The 18,686-nt window shown below is 32.0% G+C and overlaps 1 protein-coding gene across 2 annotated transcripts in view; it reads left to right on the top strand.

The window, feature by feature from the left end:
- The window catches only part of Jwa (PRA1 family protein Jwa), a 75,445-nt gene extending 64,885 nt beyond the window's left edge, over window positions 1-10,560 (top strand). The window contains exon 5 of one of the 2 annotated variants that reach the window (XM_090387596.1): window positions 10,367-10,560. In XM_090387596.1, coding sequence (XP_090243722.1) covers window positions 10,367-10,388 — 22 coding nt within the window. In that variant the 3' untranslated portion in view covers window positions 10,389-10,560. Of the gene's footprint in view, window positions 1-1,736; window positions 2,033-10,366 lie in introns of those variants that run through there. The other variant, XM_090387595.1, reaches the window with a different exon arrangement.
- Window positions 10,561-18,686: the final 8,126 nt, after the last annotated feature.

Below are 18,686 nucleotides of genomic sequence, written 5' to 3'. Positions count from 1 at the left end.
ACTTTTTTCAAAAAAAAAATAAAAATAAACCTTTTTTTGTTGTTGTTCATATTGGCCAAAAAATCTCATTTTCCTCCCTTTAAACTTTTATCCTCTGTTTGAATATTCAAACAGCAAACAGTACCTAAACTTGATTTGCAAACAGTTCCTTTAAACAGTTCAAGATATATTTCCTAGCTACCTGAGTGATTGTTGACCTGCCACTTCTCATCCTTTTATTTCAGGAGGGCAGTGAGTATTTTAGTAAAGCAGTTATGAGGATCTCTTTTTCCTAAATATTAAGACATTCCAGGGCAGAAGTCCCATTTTTATAATAAAGTGATGAGTACGATGAGTACTAAAATGATTCTTTAATCATTTTAGAGAAGTTAAATAGTGGATACATTATTAATTCAGTCTGTCACCCCTTATTTGTTTATTTATAAACATCCTGCCCTTTTAAAATTGGTATTTCATGGATTTTTTGCATGATGAGTAGCTAATTTTAACCTAAAAAAAAATTTGATTTCTTCATGAGAAGTTATTTTATGCACACCCTTATAGTAAATCCCTGTTAGAACACTTTTCCTGCTGATAGTGCTCTCCCCAAAGAGCACTATAAGCAGGAAACATAAGTGGTGACTCCCCCCCACCTTTACAAGTTGTTTTTCATTTTCCATCAATATTTTGGTAGATAACATTTTTAGCTATCTTCTTCTTTATTTTCTTCCTGTTATTATGAAGAAGTATTTTATATTAAGAAAAAGTGCAACCTTAATATACTGCTTGCTTTCTTTTTTTTTTTAATTAAAAAGAATAAATTTTTAAAAAAATTTATTAAATTAAACTTTGAGTATTACTGTATTAATATAATAATAATGCTGTCATTAAAGATATTTATTGCATATTGTATTGAGTGCATGCACATACAGAAGATACTAATTACTGTTCCAGCAAGGAAAGCAGACAAATAATGTTGAATTTAAAAAAAAAAAAAAAAACTGTTGCTATGGAGAGTGACCTATCTACATTCAAAGAAATAAATTGTTCCCCTCCACCCAGAACAATTTCCATGAAGTAAAACTGTACTACTAACGATTCCTAGAATTTCTGTCTCTATCATCAATTCCAAGAGCTGAGCCAAAAATCAAGGCAAAGGAAGATTATTTATGGGTTTGTTCCTTCTTGGGACCTTAAAAATATTGATACAAGTGGGCAAGCATTTAAATGAGAGTGCAGTAGCCATTTAAAAATGCACAGTGATTCATAGGATTGAGTATGGGACCAGAAGAAGAAGAGCATTAAAAGCAAGAGTGTTGCAGTAGGAGTTGACAGTGTTTAGTTAAAAATTATAGGATATGTGGGAAAATAAATGAAGTATGTGTGCATGCATGCCAGTAAATTTCTTTTTGATGGTTAATTTATGCTTATATATATAATTTATAATATTTCAGTTTAATTTATGGGTTTATTAAATAATTAGTAATTCAGTTTTTTGGGCAAAGATTGCTCTTACCAAAGGTGGTTCAGTTCGAAAATTAATTGGGTTGTTAATTTTGGGTGGTAGAGTGCATATTATAATATAACAGTCTAAACTTTGAGGTAAGTTAAATTGATCCTACACCAGTCAGTCACTACAATAAATAAAATCTTAGAGATAAATATAAAGATATGTTTTTGTTTTGATGTATATACCAAAATATGTTATAAGAAAGCTTCACTTTTTATTTTAATTTAGTATTCTATTTTCTGAATAGGTGCATTCGATGGAAGATATTACGATAATTCTGCATTGAAACTTTCCTCTAACAGAACTATATTATAATTTTCAACCTTGATTGATAGCTCTTTGAAGTGCAAATTCTATGCATAATTTGAAGCTTACCTTGATCTTGGATACCTAATGCTAGTTGTGAAGCACGAGCTACACCATTTTTATATGATATCAGTATGCAGCAGTTTAGATGCAATAAATAGCAAGTTGTATAAGTATGTTAATCTGTTGTTCTCTCATTGCAGTAACAGAATAATCAGAATGTGTTGATGAAATCCTTTTGGAATTACAAATATTAGCAAGTGTTTTTGTGTGTATAAAATGCCCTTTTAACTTGCTGATTCAAAAGGATGTTCTAAGTACTTATTCATATTTTCATTTCTTAATGAATAACATTTAGATCTTTTAAATCCACCTTTAAAAAATCAAAATAGTAATATTATTTCAAATCCTGTAATGAATTTAAAGTGTTAGAATGTGTTTTGGACATTAACTTGCCAATTCTGCTGATTTTGTGATATCAACAAATCCTTAAATGATGATGGCAAAATCTAAATCTTAAACAGTGGTTGATGGGTGGACAAGTGAATATTTCCTGCTGAGAAGTTAAAGATTTGAGAAGTCAGCATATCCAGAAATGCTCACAACAAACCTTAATCTGAACCAGTAGTGGATAAGCAAATGCTCCTTGCCAAGAAGTTGCAGAAGATTGTAGTTTCTCACTGAAGAATTTAAAGGTAAACAAGGTATTGCCATTCATCAGTATCTGTATTTAAGATCCAACAATCTTTTCTATGAACCATAATTAAATTTTTAAAATTAATTTAGAGAACAGTCTGAAATATTCAGGGGTATACTTACTGCCACTCATACATGAGTGGCAGTCATTTTCCATTAATTGTCTAACATGCACTGATATATTTTTGAACTCATATCCAAGTGTAAAATGACAGAAAGAAGCTGAAAATATAAATGCAATTGTGTTTTCAAGTATTTTCTAATAACTGCCATTGAATTACTGTTCTATTATTAACAATAAGCATATTATCAGAGGCAGACCTTAATTTTGTTTTAAAAAAATCAAATTTATCAAATTTATCAAATTTATTTATTAAATGTATATTGGAACTAATGGAAGCTTGGGCACATATTTACAGTTAGTTGCCTTTACCTGTTCAAAAAGTGTATTTGCAATTTTAGTACAGTTATCATCATTAATTTCACTTCATTTCATTATTCACTATCTTTAGTATCTTTGATAAATCATATACTTATTTATATTCAGATTCCAAATATTAATTTATAGAACTATTTTTGTATCTATAATTGCTGAAGTACAGCATAAAACTTAAGAATTTTTTACGTGTTATTTATGTGATTTAATAAGAGAATGGGTTGTCCTGTCTGGTGTGCTAGACTAAAGGCGGAGTGGAATTTGCAGTTTAGTTCACTTAAGCAAAAGATAAAAAACATATGATACACAATGACCAAGTGTATTGTTTTGCTGGTCAGATAGTGTTCACTTTTGGTTTGGCTGTAAATATATTGTCTATGAAACAATAACAAAAGACATAAACAGTTCAGAAATTAGCATTTATTAAATGACTTATGAAATAACTTTAGTGTAATGATAATATAACTAAAATGATTTTTAAAGCTAAAATTAGCAAACATTAACCTTAAATTGTGAATTTTGAATGTAATTAAGTGATTTTTAAAAATAAGCTAATGGGGGAATTAGAAGAAAAAATATTTTGATGCTATCCATGCCATAAGATGGCATGGATATTATCAAAGTCTTTTTCACTGTTCATTGTTCTTGCTAAAGGCTCAACTTGTTGTTCAGTTATAGAATCATTTTTTACATTGCTTTGGTTTCTTTAGTCATTGGGTGTATTTTGGCTATGTTGTCCTTGCGCTATAAAACCCCCAAACAAACAACTGTAGTCATTGTGTCAACTCTCTACCATCCTTAAATTTTGAAGTTTCTTTATTTAATTAAGGTTAATTTTCCGGCATGGACAGTGTTTTTGTATCCAAATGGGTTCACAAGAATAGAGCAGTAGTCACATAGCAATGCAGCTACTGCCAAGTAACCACTATCCTCAAATAGGTATAACATTATGAACTGCATGGCATCTTTGTGTACTGTATTAATACAACCTTGTACACGTGCCAGTTGATGCCCTGTATTAATATAGTACACTGCATTAATGTATGCTGCCTTGACTGTGTAGCAAAACTTATAAATCTGTTCAGATTTATTAATTTGTAAATTTAGTGTATCCCACTATTTTTGAATCATCTGTATATCTCTTAATTTTATGTTAATGTATAGTCAGATCAGTTCTGCTTTTTATAGATCCATAGATATTGTTATACTGTTATAGCAATATCTATGGATCACAGTCTGTTATTTCTGCTTTTTGATAAGACTTGAAGATAGGCTCAGTATCAACTGAATAGTATGCCAAATTACCATAAGAAAAAAGACTGAATTGCTGGTTAGTAGGTACTACTAAAAACAATTGGCATCCATTATGTTAAACTGGATTTATTTTTCACTATTAATATTAGTGATGTCATGATGATGCATAGAAGTGAACTGCTAAACAAAAAAAAAAAAAAAATCACTCATTCCCATCATCAAAAAGTGCCTATCCAAAATTACTATCAAATATTTGAAAAGGAATTTTTTGAAAGAAACAAGAGTTGTTTAGTTTGAATGTGTATAGTTGGTCCTTGCATGATATAAAATAAGTCAGTAACTTTTATCAGCTGAAATATGTCCAGGTTGAACTAGTGTCTAAATGGACATGGCACTTGAATGGGTGTAGCATTTCTCTATCTTTAACCAAATAAAGAAATGTACGTTATTCATAGTTATGTTAAACGTTTTATTTGTCAGAGATATTTTATATAGTGAGTTGGACAACAGAGCCGTAGTGCTTAGTGAAAAAAACTTTGTTATTGTGCTTTCCGTATTTGTGGCCTAACTTCCAGTAATATATTATTAGAAAAAATGATTTACTATGAAAATAAATTAGCATTAGTGTCATTTGGCCAAATGAACTCTTTAAAAATGATTAATATTAACTGATCATTTTTAAAAAGTTTGTTTATTGCCAGTAAATGAGATTATTTTCTTTCACTCTTTTAAAGTAGAGTAAATGCCTTTTTTCTCTGAAGTCCTGTTGTAGTTTACTGAATAAAATCAAAGTCACTACTCACTCATCAGTAAGCTCGTTGGACATTTCTTTTCAAGTGTCTCACAATTTATATTGTTTTCGACATACTGACCTACCTGATTTGTGATCACAGGTTATTTATTAGACTGTTTACACTAAACAAATTGGTATTGTGGTTGCTTTACCACAAGTCTTCATTGCAGTTCTGTGTTTTGATTTAAAGTAGGTAAAAATTTTTCAAACAGTTTCCCTTGTTAATTTTTCATCTTTCTTTTCATATTGATTTTATCACTGCTCACTGTCAGTGAACCAGAATTAACATTGTGCCATATATTGAGTGATCAAAATTTACTACGAGACAAATGAAGTGCAACTTTTCTGTGGACAGCCCTACAATAGGAAAAAGTTTTTCCATAATGGCATTGATCTCTTGTTTGCACTGTCAGTGCCACATGTTGCCTTGATTCCCCCCCCCCCACACACACACTCTTTGTTATATATTTTTTATTATTACAATTAAATAATCCTATATATTATGCATTGTTAGGAATGTGCTATTGACATTTTACAGTTAACAAATAACCATTATACGCATGATTCAATTTTATTCATATGTATTGGATCCTATATATAGTTGGACCTCTATATAACGAAATTGATTGTTCCCTTGAAAAAAATTTGTTAAACAGAAATTTCATTATAAAGAAATATGACCTTTTCAACAATGAAAAATACCGTAAATTCAAAAATAGTAAAAGATGGAATTAAATCAGAAGTAAATGGGAATGAATAAATTTTCTAACATTTTAAAATAATTAATTTATTAATATGTACATATCAAGAAATGACTATTTACATGATGTGCACAATGTATTAGTACACTTAAGAATTGTTATAAAATATTTGGTTATTTTTTGTTATACACTGGATTTTACTGTGTATCGTTCATAAAAATGTTTACATTTTTTTAAACACTCAAATATTTTCTGTAACTTTTTTTTTTTTTCCCACTGAATTCCTCGACGCAAAGTTTCAAATGCTGCCAACATTTCTTGTTTGGAAGATTTAATATTGCCCTCATTTTCATTCAACTCATTGTTAATATTGTCACTAGTTCTTTGAATACTCTCCAAAATGTTGGAGTCACTCAGATATTCAGCTATCTGACATCATTATCAACTCCTAAAATTTCGTAAAGAACAATTTATCCACTGATCAAACCTCGCTTGGAACTCTTCCCAAGATTGCTCAGTGTCTTGTAGTAGTTCATCCCTCTCAATGCTGTTAATTATCATTTTGCTAAAAATGCTAATTAACAACAATGAATGCCTGCTTTTGCAAAACAATTCTTAATCGTTGTTTCTGTCACATCTTTCTCCACAATTTTACCAACTGTCATATGCACATCTGCAAATCTATAACAGAATCTATAGGTTGGTTGGTTTCTATTCTCAGTATAATTTTTTTTCAGTATGCACTTTTGATAGGGCATTTTAAAATCCTTGGCCCATTGGCTGCAGTTTAGACTAGGTATTCAGAGGGAAGAAAACCAACTTCATATTTGTAAGTTTCGAAATTACTGAGTGAAGGTCAGCAGGGCAGTTGTTGAAAATAACGCGATTTTTCTGTTTTCTTTCGTCATCTTTCTATCAAAATTTAAAATCCACTGTTCAAAAATTTTACCTGTCATCCAAGATTTTTTGTTGTAGTTGAACTCTAATGACTTTACTCCTTTGAAACATCGGGGTTGTTTACTTTTGCCTGTTACCAAAAGCTTCAGTTTTTCATTACCAGTCATATTTCCACCAACCAAGAGTGCAATTCTCTCCTTACTATTTTTACCACCTAAACATTTATAAGCTTTAAAAGTCAGTTGTCTTGTTCATTTAAAAATAAAAGTTTCATCATTGTTGAATGTGTCTTTGGGCTCATAGTCCTCCATAATTTTTTTCAAAACCGTTTCTTTCCAATGGGTATAGTCTTCTTCAATCGCAACTCCACTTGCATCAGAAATAACTTTTTCGAGTAAGCTATGGCACTCTTTAAATTTGTCCAGCCAACTGTAACTGGCTTGGAATGTTTTATACCCCAGAAAATATGCATACTCCATAGCCTTTTCTTTTATTAATGGCCCTGATATCAGCACATTTTGGTCTCAAATCAACTTCATCCACTTAAACTTCTTTATCTACATCTTCACAAAGGCATAATTTTGTATATTTCTGACTGGGTCCCATTTCCTCAAAACAGTTTGAAATTGAAACAGTTTCAGAATGGTTAACACACTACTGGCAGAAATACCAAATTTTAAAGCAATTTCTTTTTTTTTTTTTTTTTTTACAGTAGAAAACAGGTTGACCAGAGCCAATGTCCGCATCGAGAATATGCCTTAATCTTTGCCAATGGCTGTGGACATAATATAAATAGCAGTTGACCAGTGTGACTTCTTGGTACAGTAGTGTATAGGTTTTACTTCTTTTTAGCCATTGCCTACCCACTGCTGTAAAAAAAGCCTCTCCCAAAATCTTCCATCTTTTTCTATCCTGTGCTGTAGTTGGCCAGTTTCCTCCTGTAGGGTTTTACAGGAACCACTAAATTGTAGAATGTTTTAGTTCTTAATTTGTGGTATTTAATCCCTTTAGCTCAAAAGCTAAAGGAATTAATTCTTAATCATTTTAGCTCTTAATTCGTGCTTTCTACAGCATCAGCTTTATTGCCTAAAGGCCAGAGGTGCGAACAATGCGTACCCAGGTCTGTCAAAATCCTTTCCTTATAACAAAGAAAATTTCCAATATGAAATTTTCTTTGTTATAAGGAAAACTATTTTCAATGTAATGACCAAGGGGAAATCAAAAAGGTTCACTACATAGAAAAATTTGCTATATGGAAATTCGTTAAAGAGAGATCCAACTGTAATTTATTATGGATCAGATTTCATAGAATGGATGTAGGTATAATATGGTTCATTTCAGACATTTTTTAGCCTAATGGTGTTGACTAACAAATTTTAGTGTTAGTGGTGATGTATATGCCTGTATTTAAAAGACTTAATCTTCAATAAATATATACTAATCTAGGCACTTAAATCCGAATTACCTAGAATTAACAAAAGGAAAGGAAAGAAAAAAATAAAAGGAACAGATAAAAGAAAAAAATAGAAAGAGAACAAAGAGAAAATCCATTCATTCACATGGCCATCTCTCCATTACTTATCAGGAGCTTGGAATGGATAGATAGCTAAGCAAAATGAATGGTTCATGCATACCTGTTTCTGTTATCCTAATAATAACAGTTTTACTAATTTTAATTAATCTTATATTTAGTATTGGCAAATATAAAGTTTTTGTGATCATAATTTGAGACTGAATATTAATTTTGACTTTTAACTTAACTGGTATTTACAGCAAACTGGGTTTGGAATGCAAAGCTCTATGGGTATACATCAGATAATTCAAAAATACATATATAGTTCAATAAAATATGGTATAACCTATACCTCTGGAAACCATACTACATGTGGCAGCTGGCAAGAATATATATATATATATATATATATAAAAGTGTAGTCCTGTTATTAACATTAATGCTCTCTCTCTCTCTCTCTCTCTCTCTCTCTCTCTCTCTCTCTCTCTCCTATAGCCTTGAAGCTTCTGATCTTTTTAATGTTTTAGCCTTTTAAAAAGATATAATTTTAACTGGTTGCTCAGTATAGTTTGAGAGGGGGAAAATGTGTATATTTATAAGCCAAAATCTGTAACAATCTTTATAAGCTGAAAATCATATTGAAATCCATATGTGCCTGAAGAATATCAGTTGGTTTAAAACACCAATTTTAACATTGCTTTAGTAATGCAATACTATATCTTTATAATAATTTTGATTAAAGTATTATAATTTTAACATAGTAAAAAATATGCTTGAATACAATTAAAATTACCTTTTTTTTTTTCAAGAAATGGGCCGTTTTCAAAAGTTGTGGACAGTATGCCAGTTACAAGAATAGTTTTTTTTTTAATGAATACAACATATTTTATATTTGTTTTAGACTTTTTTGTTTTAGAGAGAATTTTCTCATGAGTAATTGTATTTTAATATCAAATTACAGCTCATCCTGCTATAATGTGCCATTTTACAATGTATGTTTCAAATTATGCACATTTATTTGATACGCTTTGTTCATCATTTAAGCGTACATAAATTCAAAGTTAAATGTGTGAAAGCTGCTTGCTGCACTATATTTCTCTTTCTCAGTAGTGTCATTTGAATTTATGGTTGTCATCTGCATGCTGTGTATTTTGATTTGTCACATATTTTGTGTGTAAAAATTTATGTACTGTTCCTGTATATATACATTCATTCTTACTACCCATATTACAAACAATGAGTGAAAAAAAAAAAAAAATAGTGTTTCAAAAAAATGGAAGGTATCAAATTTTGAAATAAAAATAAAAGTTTTAAAGTTAGAGCAAAAATGGTTTTTGATATGGATCCAGATAGTGAAAGAAGCTACACATAAAAAAAAAAAAAAAAAATGAATGAGTTGATGAGCAGTTCAGTACTAGAAGATTCCCCCCCCCCCTTTTTTTGATTGAAAAGTTTGCCATCAAAAACAAAACAATATTGCTGGTGTTTTATTTTCATAAATTTGTATTTAATAACCTTGGTGTTTTAATAATATGTTATGTACCAGTAATAGCATAATATGTATAATATGATAAAAATAAAATTTAAAATGAGGTAAGTATTGACAATTTATAGCTTTATGGAACCTATCCCCAACTATTACCTGAAAGTAGGTATGTTATAGTGTGCATTTCTGTTTCTACTAACCATACCATAACTGGCATATGCAGCATGTATTCTGCACTGTTTTTTGGAACATATTGACAATTTATATCTTTTATGGAGCCTATCCCTGGCTGTTACATGAAAATATGCATGGATGTTATAGTATGCCTTTCTATTTCTACCATGCACTGTTTTTTCAAGCATTGTTTTTACAGCTAATCCTGCTGTAATGCACTGTATCTTGCATTACAGCACGATTAGCTGTATAATAAAAAGTATTAGTCTTTTATTGCATAATAGTTACTTGATAAGTAAATGATCTAAAATGTCTTTTGAAAATCAAGCAAATTGTCATAATAAAAAAAATACTGTAAAATAAATATTTATTTTGTAGCAGATTTCAGTTAAAGTATTCTTAAAATATTTAAACGCTTAGTGTTGAAAGATCAAATTCAATGAGCTTTCAAAGGTCGAATGTATACTGACAAAACTAACTTTATCAACTGCACTGCTTCAGTTACATCTTGAAAAGTGTCAACTTAGAGAACAAGGGAGTTGTTGGAATAAATTTGTATTTAGTAACCATAGCTACCAATAACTTTTATGGTTTTACAGAGAACTTATTTTTGTTTTACAGATTAAAACTATTGCAAATGTAAACAGACTGAGTATTAATCCCAGTGGTATGCTCTCTTCAAAAACACTGTATCCAGGTTTCTAAAACAGACCTTTCCCAGACCAAACAGAACACTGGAAATAAAATAGAATATCAGTAGACTGGAGACAAAAAGAACAACTATGACAGTATATAACAATTTAAAATAGACAGCATAATTGATTTTTGGTGGCGTCTGAAATGCTCTCTTCCAGTATGTAAATAATTTACTTCTAGTAAATAGCAGTTCAGTTAACCACTGAGAAAGAAACACAAAGTTCTCAAACTTATGGGGCTTTTTTAAATGTAATTTTATATGATTTCTTTTAAATTCTGTATATTAAAAAAAGCTATGTGGTGTACTATTACTACAAAAGTTATCGACTTGCACTATAAAATTTGCTTATTAATGCTTATATTAAACAGACAAGAGGCTGGATAGTATATAAGCAGCAAGAAGCATCATTTACAGATTTATTTGTAGGGATGCATGCTCTTACTATGCAGAGCACAGGATATATTGTCAGAAGGAAGTAGACTTGCATTTTGTAATTTTTACAGATATGACATTAACATAACATGTCTTAGGAAAAAACAAGATTTCAGTGGGCAAAACATATTTGTAGTGTAAACTGCAAAGAACCCCCCCGCCCCCAACACTTCTTGAAAACAAAGTCCAGTATGAATTTTTGGCAGAACATAATCTCAAGAATGTGTACATTTTGTTTGTTTGACTTGTCCTTTTAATTTCACTATTTTTATTTTTAAGTAGCATTAATTTGGCATTTTATTTCACATTAATAGTATATTTAATTTGCAGAGCTGCATTTTGGTGAAATAATGAGCACTTCAACCTATGTGGAATGTAATCTGCCTTTAATTTCTTAAAGAATTACAGATTATTCTCAGACATTTCGTGGTGCCTCCTGTACTCCTTCAGTCAATTCCTGTAATGTTGCCCTTATGACATCAGCAGCCTCACATACCCACATGTGAGGATGACAGTGTCATAGGCACAGCATTTCCAGAATTTACTGAAGAAGGGGTACAGGAAGTACTGCTAAAAGTCTGAGAATAACATGTAAATCTTTTTAAGAAGTTTCGGGTAGATTACACCCCACACAGATTGAAGTGCTCATTTTTTACAGACTGACATTAACCCACATGCTGAGGGTTAATGCCAAAATGCAAATTTAAAAACACTTCAACAGACAGCTGTGATTGGATGACAGCTTGTCAGTAACAGGAGCACCCACTGCACAAAAAGTGAAGCACGTGCAGTAACAGTTTGATTCCAGACAATTCCTCAATATCTTGATACTAGAGAGCAGCATTACCAATTAGAGGAAAGCTCACACAATTCAAGTCAGCTTGCTTTCAATGACTGTAAGTGACAGATGCCAATCAGCACATGCACATAATTAGGTTTAACTTAATTCATGAGTTTTTCTTCATTGTGTGATAATTAACGGAGATTTCTGGAATTTTCAACATATAAATATTTTCAAAAACAGCTCTTAGGAGTTTCAGCTGTGTGGATGGAGTAGATGAAGAGCATGAATTGCTGAAATATTGTCTGGGGATATCACAACCCCACATGCCTGGCTTTGAATTAATTAATTGTTGAGATTTTCTTAAATTTATTATGAAAAGTGGTAAAAGCATTTTTTTTAAAACCTAAATGTGAAACTTTTATCTTTAGATGTTTCACAATGTTGGCAACTTCTGTGTGTGGAATTATAAAAATTTTTACATTCTTGTACAATTCCACAGTACCTCTTTTTAGAGTGATATTGTTATACTTATTAAAATTTTATATAAATTCTCTGCATTTTGTAATTTCTAGTCTTGTTAACATTTTGCAAGTAAATTGGTTTTCTTTTCTAGTCATTTTTTTAATATAAATTTATTTTTTCACCTGTTGTCAGATTGTTTAAGTTTTATGATTTCAAAAATACTTTGAATTGTCACTGTATATAGTAATTCCACTTTTCTATTTGTTTAAAGAGTTAGTGACATTTACCTTATATATGATGGCATTGAAAACTAACAAACTGTGATGAATTTTCTGCGCTGTTTTATCTTATTTTGTTTTAATGTAAATTTATTAAGAAATGAAAATTATAGTGAAGTATTTACTAGTTTTTAATTAAGTACATAAAAGTTTTAGTGAAGATTCACAAAGTGACAGATCACACAATGAAGATTAAAAACAGCTGCTGAATTATTATATTACTCTAATCTTTTACCCATATTCCAGTGTTAAAACATATCAGCATTGCATTAGAGTTTCTTGTACCCATTCTACTTATAAATTTAGTACTTGGCATCTGGAAGAAATCAAAAGACTAAGAGAATATTAATGAAAAAAAAACATGATTTTTTTTTTTTCCATTCATTGGCCATAATTTTTTATTTATGGACAAGAAAATTTGTTGAGCCCTGTTTACTTGTATATATAAATGAAAAGTTCTAAAGCTTTACCCTCTGAAATGTGTTGTGCACTTCATAAAGTCCTCTCCCTATAATATGTAGAATAAAATTTTGTTGGAGTACATAGTCAGTTCACTTAAAGATCATTCCATTAAATATTGAGTAGTCAGCATCTAAATATAGAGTTGCACTCATCACGTAAATATAGTTGCACTCATCACATGCTCATATCCGTAATACCACAAAATTCTTATAAATCCTTAACTATTCTTGTACATAGCAACCCTGGAATATAAACAAAATTTATTTATTTCTGAAAAAAAAAAATAAAAAATAAATAAAGTTTTAAACTCCTTGCAGTTCACTTATACGATTTAAGCTAGTGTCAGTTAAAGATATACAGGAATGTTATATTATTTATTTATTCTTTTTTTTTTTTTTTTTTTGTGCCCGTCCTGAAAGCAATAACAGAACCTGAAGTAATTTCTGTATATACAGCACAAATTTAGGGCTATAGCCTCAGGTTGCGAAAGAAGTCAACTTACGTACAAATTAGTGTAATTACATCATTTCTGTATGCAGTTAACTACTAAGTAGTTTAAAATTGGCATCGTTTAAGTATATCTCATATTGTGAGTACCTTCACAATGAGTTACTGTGATATTGCTGCATACAGAAATGATGTAATTACACTAACTTGTACGTAAGTTTCTGTATATACTTATTTCAAGTGATAAAGTTTATAGTTATAAAAATTACTGTTTGAAACAAGTAGTTTCTCCTAACCCAAAAATTGAACTTATTTCATAATGCATTTAGTAAAAAAAAAAATAAAATACGAAAGAAAGAAAAACTGAAGAAGAAAAAGAAAACTGCTAATATAATGATTAGGGAACATAGTTCTTGTTGAATTTTATTCTCTGAATATATTTGGAACTGATCACCTAACACTTCAAAGAGATTATTTATATGATTGTCATATAGTCATTGTAACTTGTATTTGTTATTCAGCAGAATATGTCAGTTTAGGCCAGTTTACTTCCAGCATATTTTTTGTAGCATTGATCAGAGCTAGCATCGATCTACTTTATATAAACCTAACGTTATATATGAATGATTACTCACCTGAACCTGATTTATTGTCTAACACTGTGTGCAGTTAATTGCTAACCCATCAGTGTAGATATTCCTCTTCCTCTTTTCTTGGTGATTTCAGTGCTTCACTTGTGTGTTAATTATATCAGACTGTATTAAAACTATTCACTGCTCCATGATCCATGGGCACTAATGCTTTTCTACGTATTACTGTACGTGCAGAAGAACATTAGTGGGTGTTATGAATAGTTTGTGCACAGCAACCTGGCCCTGGTATTGAGCTTTGTGCAACTCCCTTTTGACTGTTTTGAAACAGGTTGCCCAGGACCTATGTTGAATTCTGCACACACTTGATTTTCCAAGTTTGTCTACTGTGCTTTAATGAATAATCATCTCTTTTGTGGAGTCGGTATTGTCAGCTGGTTTTACTTTTCAGTGATGACATCTTCCAATCTCTCACTCATGCCAATATCACCTTCAAGGTAAGGCGCCTCCGTAGCCAGGTGGGAAGGAGCAGCAGTGCGTAGCACACGCTTCTTGATTAGACCGGGGTTAGAGCCAGTCACCACCAAATGCGGAGGACGCGGAAAGGTCAGGGAATGACCACAGCATATCCCGGAGCAATATGGCCTTAGTTGCTAATGCTCCTAAAAACCAAATAACTAACTAACTAACCTTCAAGGTATTGAAGGTTGCACTGTCTTTGTCTAGATTCCTCCTGTCAGCCGTGTTAGAAGTTACAGGCTTGTGTGTCCATGCATACTCATTTTACCAGATGACATGTGACACAGCCTCCTTTTATATCCATAGCCAGATAGTATGAATTAGAGCTGTAATACTCAATACGTTCTACGTTGCTATTAATATTTGTAAAATAATAAGATAGTAAAATAGTAAGTTTTCGATTTTTTTTTTTTCATTTTAATTTCTGGAGAGTATCATACGGAAGTGTTCTACATACTATCCACGCATCAGAGTTCAAATATGGCCACCGAGCATTAACAGAATTCTCGTGTAATTTAATTTCTACGGTTTCTGTAATTAATAGTCGCGTATAATTACATTGAACATTAAGTATTTTGGCCTCATTAAATAAATGTGTTTTTCGTTAATGGCATGAAAGGCTAATTCTGACGCTGCTGAATGAGAAGCACGAACTGAGGCTTCATGTTGGTTTACACGAATATTAAGAGAAAATCATGTCGAACCTTGGTAAGATGGGTCGCAATCACCGCAAGAAATGCTGTATACCAGATCATTAATTTGTGTTGCGAACGCGGAAAGAACCGAGCGATTGTTCAGTATAGTGTGTAACTTCCGTATTGGCCTGGCCACAATTTTAAATTCACTATCTTTAAAGAATCTATTAAGCTGTTTGTGCCACCGTTCAACATATGGGACAGAAATAAAGTATTTTTTGATATTACTATTGTTGGTTGGTGTAGTATTTTGTATCCTATCCTTAGCCTGTACCCTAATTCGGTTTATTGTGGCAATGGAATAACCCCTGTTTAAGAACCTGCTAGTTAATATTTGTATTTCTGAGCCCAAAGCAGATTCCATCGTTGAATATTTATAGGCATTTAGAAATTGATAAAGATCATCGATCTTTTGTAGGTGAACGGGTGATAGCTATTATAATGTAAAAGCATACCGGTGTTTGTAGGTTTTCGATAGATGCTAAATTGAATTTTATTCGAGTCCCGAGTAAGCATGAAATCATAAAACCCTTTAGACAGATAATACAATTTGGGATTAAGAACTACGATAATCTTAAAGACCTTAGACTTGGCGACGATGACAATTTATTCTCACTAGATGTTACCTCGTTATATAAAAATGTAAACATTGAATACACATTAGATATTATTTGGGATATGTTAAATAAAAACTCAATACCGATTAATTATACGAAGCTACTTATTAAGGAAATTTTTCACTTAATTAAACTGTTAGTTGAGGCCAGCTATATCATCTTTCAAGACAAGGTGTACAAACAAATTTTTGGATTGCCAGTGGATTCGAGCCTCAGCGGCTTAATGTCAGAGATCTATCTATCTCTCAACAATTGAGCATATACATTTGACACCTTTTCGACCCCGTATCACATACTATGGGAGGTATTTAGATGATGTTCTAGTTATTACTGATAGTAGTATACTATCCAAGACATTTTACATTTGTTTAATAATATTCATTCTAGACTCAAATTTACATTGGAAAGGGAAGATACGGATACAAAGTCATTAAACGTTCTAAATTTCACGCTTACTCAGGACTCGAATAAAATCCAATTTAGCATCTATCGAAAACCTACAAACACCGGTATGCTTCTACATTATAATAGCTATCACCCGTTCACCTACAAAAGATCAATTATCTTAATCAATTTCTAAATGCCTATAAATATTCAATGACGGAATCTGCTTTGGGCTCAGAAATACATATGTTAACTAGCAGGTTTTTAAATAGGGGTTATCCCCTGGCCACAATAAACCGAATTAAGGTACAGACTAAGGATAGGATACAAAATACTACACCAACCAACAATAGTAATATCAAAAAATACTTTATTTCTGTCCCATATGTTGAACAGTGGCACGAACAGCTTAATAGATTCTTTAAAGATACTGAATTTAAAATTGTGGCCGGGCCAATATGGAAATTACACACTATACTGAACAATCGCTCGGTTCTTTCCGTGTTCACAACACATTAATGATCTGGTATACAACATTTCTTGCTGTGATTGCAACTCATCTACGCAAGGTGTGATGCGATTTTCTCTGAATATTCGTGTAAATCAACATGAAGCCTCAGTTAGTGCTTCTCGTTCAGCAGCGTCAGAATTAGCCCTTCATGCCATTAATGAAAAACAATTTTTTATTTAACGAGGCCAAAATACTTAATGTTCAATGTAATTATACGCGACTTAATTCCAGAAACCGTAGAAATTAAATTACACGAGAATTTTGTTTATGTTTGGTGGTTATATTTAATCTCCGATGCGTGGGCCTTTACCCACATGCGCGAAGACAAATAATCACTATTTAAGTTTCAGGTTCAACCCTATTCGGTAATTTTCATTCCTGTTGTTGTAGTAGTAGTGGAATGTGATGCAAGAAAGCAAGTGTATGAGCTTATGCAGTATCAGCCAATAAAAAAATTTAAAAAAATCGCACCATTCCCTCCAAATGCCTGTCCAGTTCCTCCTTAAATTTATTTAACTTATCAACTTCCACAACGACAGATGGAAGTTTGTTCCAGCAATTAACCACCCGCTGGCTAAAGGCAAACTTCCGCACAATTTCTACATCTGTCTTTTCTTAATTTGAATTTATGCCTCCTTAGGTTCGTAATCTGAACAAGTGGAAGGATCCCATCAGAATTCAGCGTGCTCAATCCATTCAAGGCCTTATACACCTCAATCAGATCACCGCGCAGGTGCCTAGTCTCCAGCCACTGCAATTTGCAGAACTTAAGCCTCTCTTGGTAAGAGGATCCCTTCATTCCCCTCACCAATCTTGTTGTCCTTCTCTGTACATGCTCAAGCAAATCTACATCCTTCCTAAAATGAGGCCACCAGACCTGTATGCAGTACTCAAGGCCATGGCCTGACAGAGGGGCAGTCACCTCCTTTTCCCTGCTAGCAAAATTCCTGTATATCATTGACAACACTGTGACCTGCCCTGGCAGCCTGTCTGCATTGCTCAGAAAACTTCATATCTGACTGCACAGTTACTCCCACGTCTTTCTCATTTTCTACCACCTTAAGTGTAGTACCACACAGTTGGTAAGTTTCTCTGGGGTTACTTCTTCCCATATGCAGTACTTTGCATTTGTCAAGGTTAAATTTCAGTTGCAGCCTGCTACAATTTGATAACCTGTTGTTATTTGGTTTTTAGGAGCATTAGCAACTAAGGCCATATTGCTCCGGGGATATGCGGTGGTCATTTCCTGACCTTTCCGCATCCTCCATATTTGGTGGTCACGGGCTCGAACCTCGGTCTGATCAAGAAGTGTGCGCTACACACTGCTGCTCCTGCCCACCCAGCTACAGAGGCGCCGTTTATTCCTGTGATCACAACATACGGTCAAAGCGTTGGCAGCTTCAGGAAGGAAAATCGTTTTGAATATCTTCGTTAGATTTTTTTTGATTTTTAATTGTGTTAAATTGATTTGAATTGTGTTAAATTGGTTTTTAATTATTTATTTTTTACTCTAATGTAAGTTTTCGATTTTTTCGTTTTAATTTCTGGAGGTATCATACGGAAGTGTTTTACATACTATATTGAAGTAAACTCCTTATTTTACAAATCCATAGCCAGAAGATGCTGATGAAGCTATGTGCACATGGCACTAGCTGGTCACACTGTGTGCACCATCATCCTGGTTTATATGCACGTTGTAAGACACTTGGTGCTTGTGTTTCCATTATTTTATTTACCACCTGTATTTCTGTTTTGTTAGCTCATTCTTCTGCACATATTGTATTTTAAAGTAATTTATTATACTTTAATAACGTGTAAAGTGAATACTTTATTATTGTATTGATGTTAATATTACACTAATAAATTTTGATGTCCATGGCACGTCGGTGACAATGTATTATATATATGTAAAAGAAGAATGAAAGTAGTTTTCATTAATTAATATAAAAGTATACTACATAATATCATACATGACATGCTAGAACATATTTATTCTACTGGATTAGTTATCCAAATTTTTTATTAATTTTTAAAAGCTTAGCAAAATAATGTGATAATCACAC

This window comes from Mastigoproctus giganteus, chromosome 13 (assembly GCF_048544385.1).
Source record: "Mastigoproctus giganteus isolate SK-2022 chromosome 13, ASM4854438v1, whole genome shotgun sequence".
In the NCBI taxonomy this organism is placed as follows: domain Eukaryota; kingdom Metazoa; phylum Arthropoda; class Arachnida; order Uropygi; family Thelyphonidae; genus Mastigoproctus; species Mastigoproctus giganteus.
Note: the sequence above shows the minus strand (reverse complement) of the source record. Positions and strands in the feature narration are given on the sequence as shown.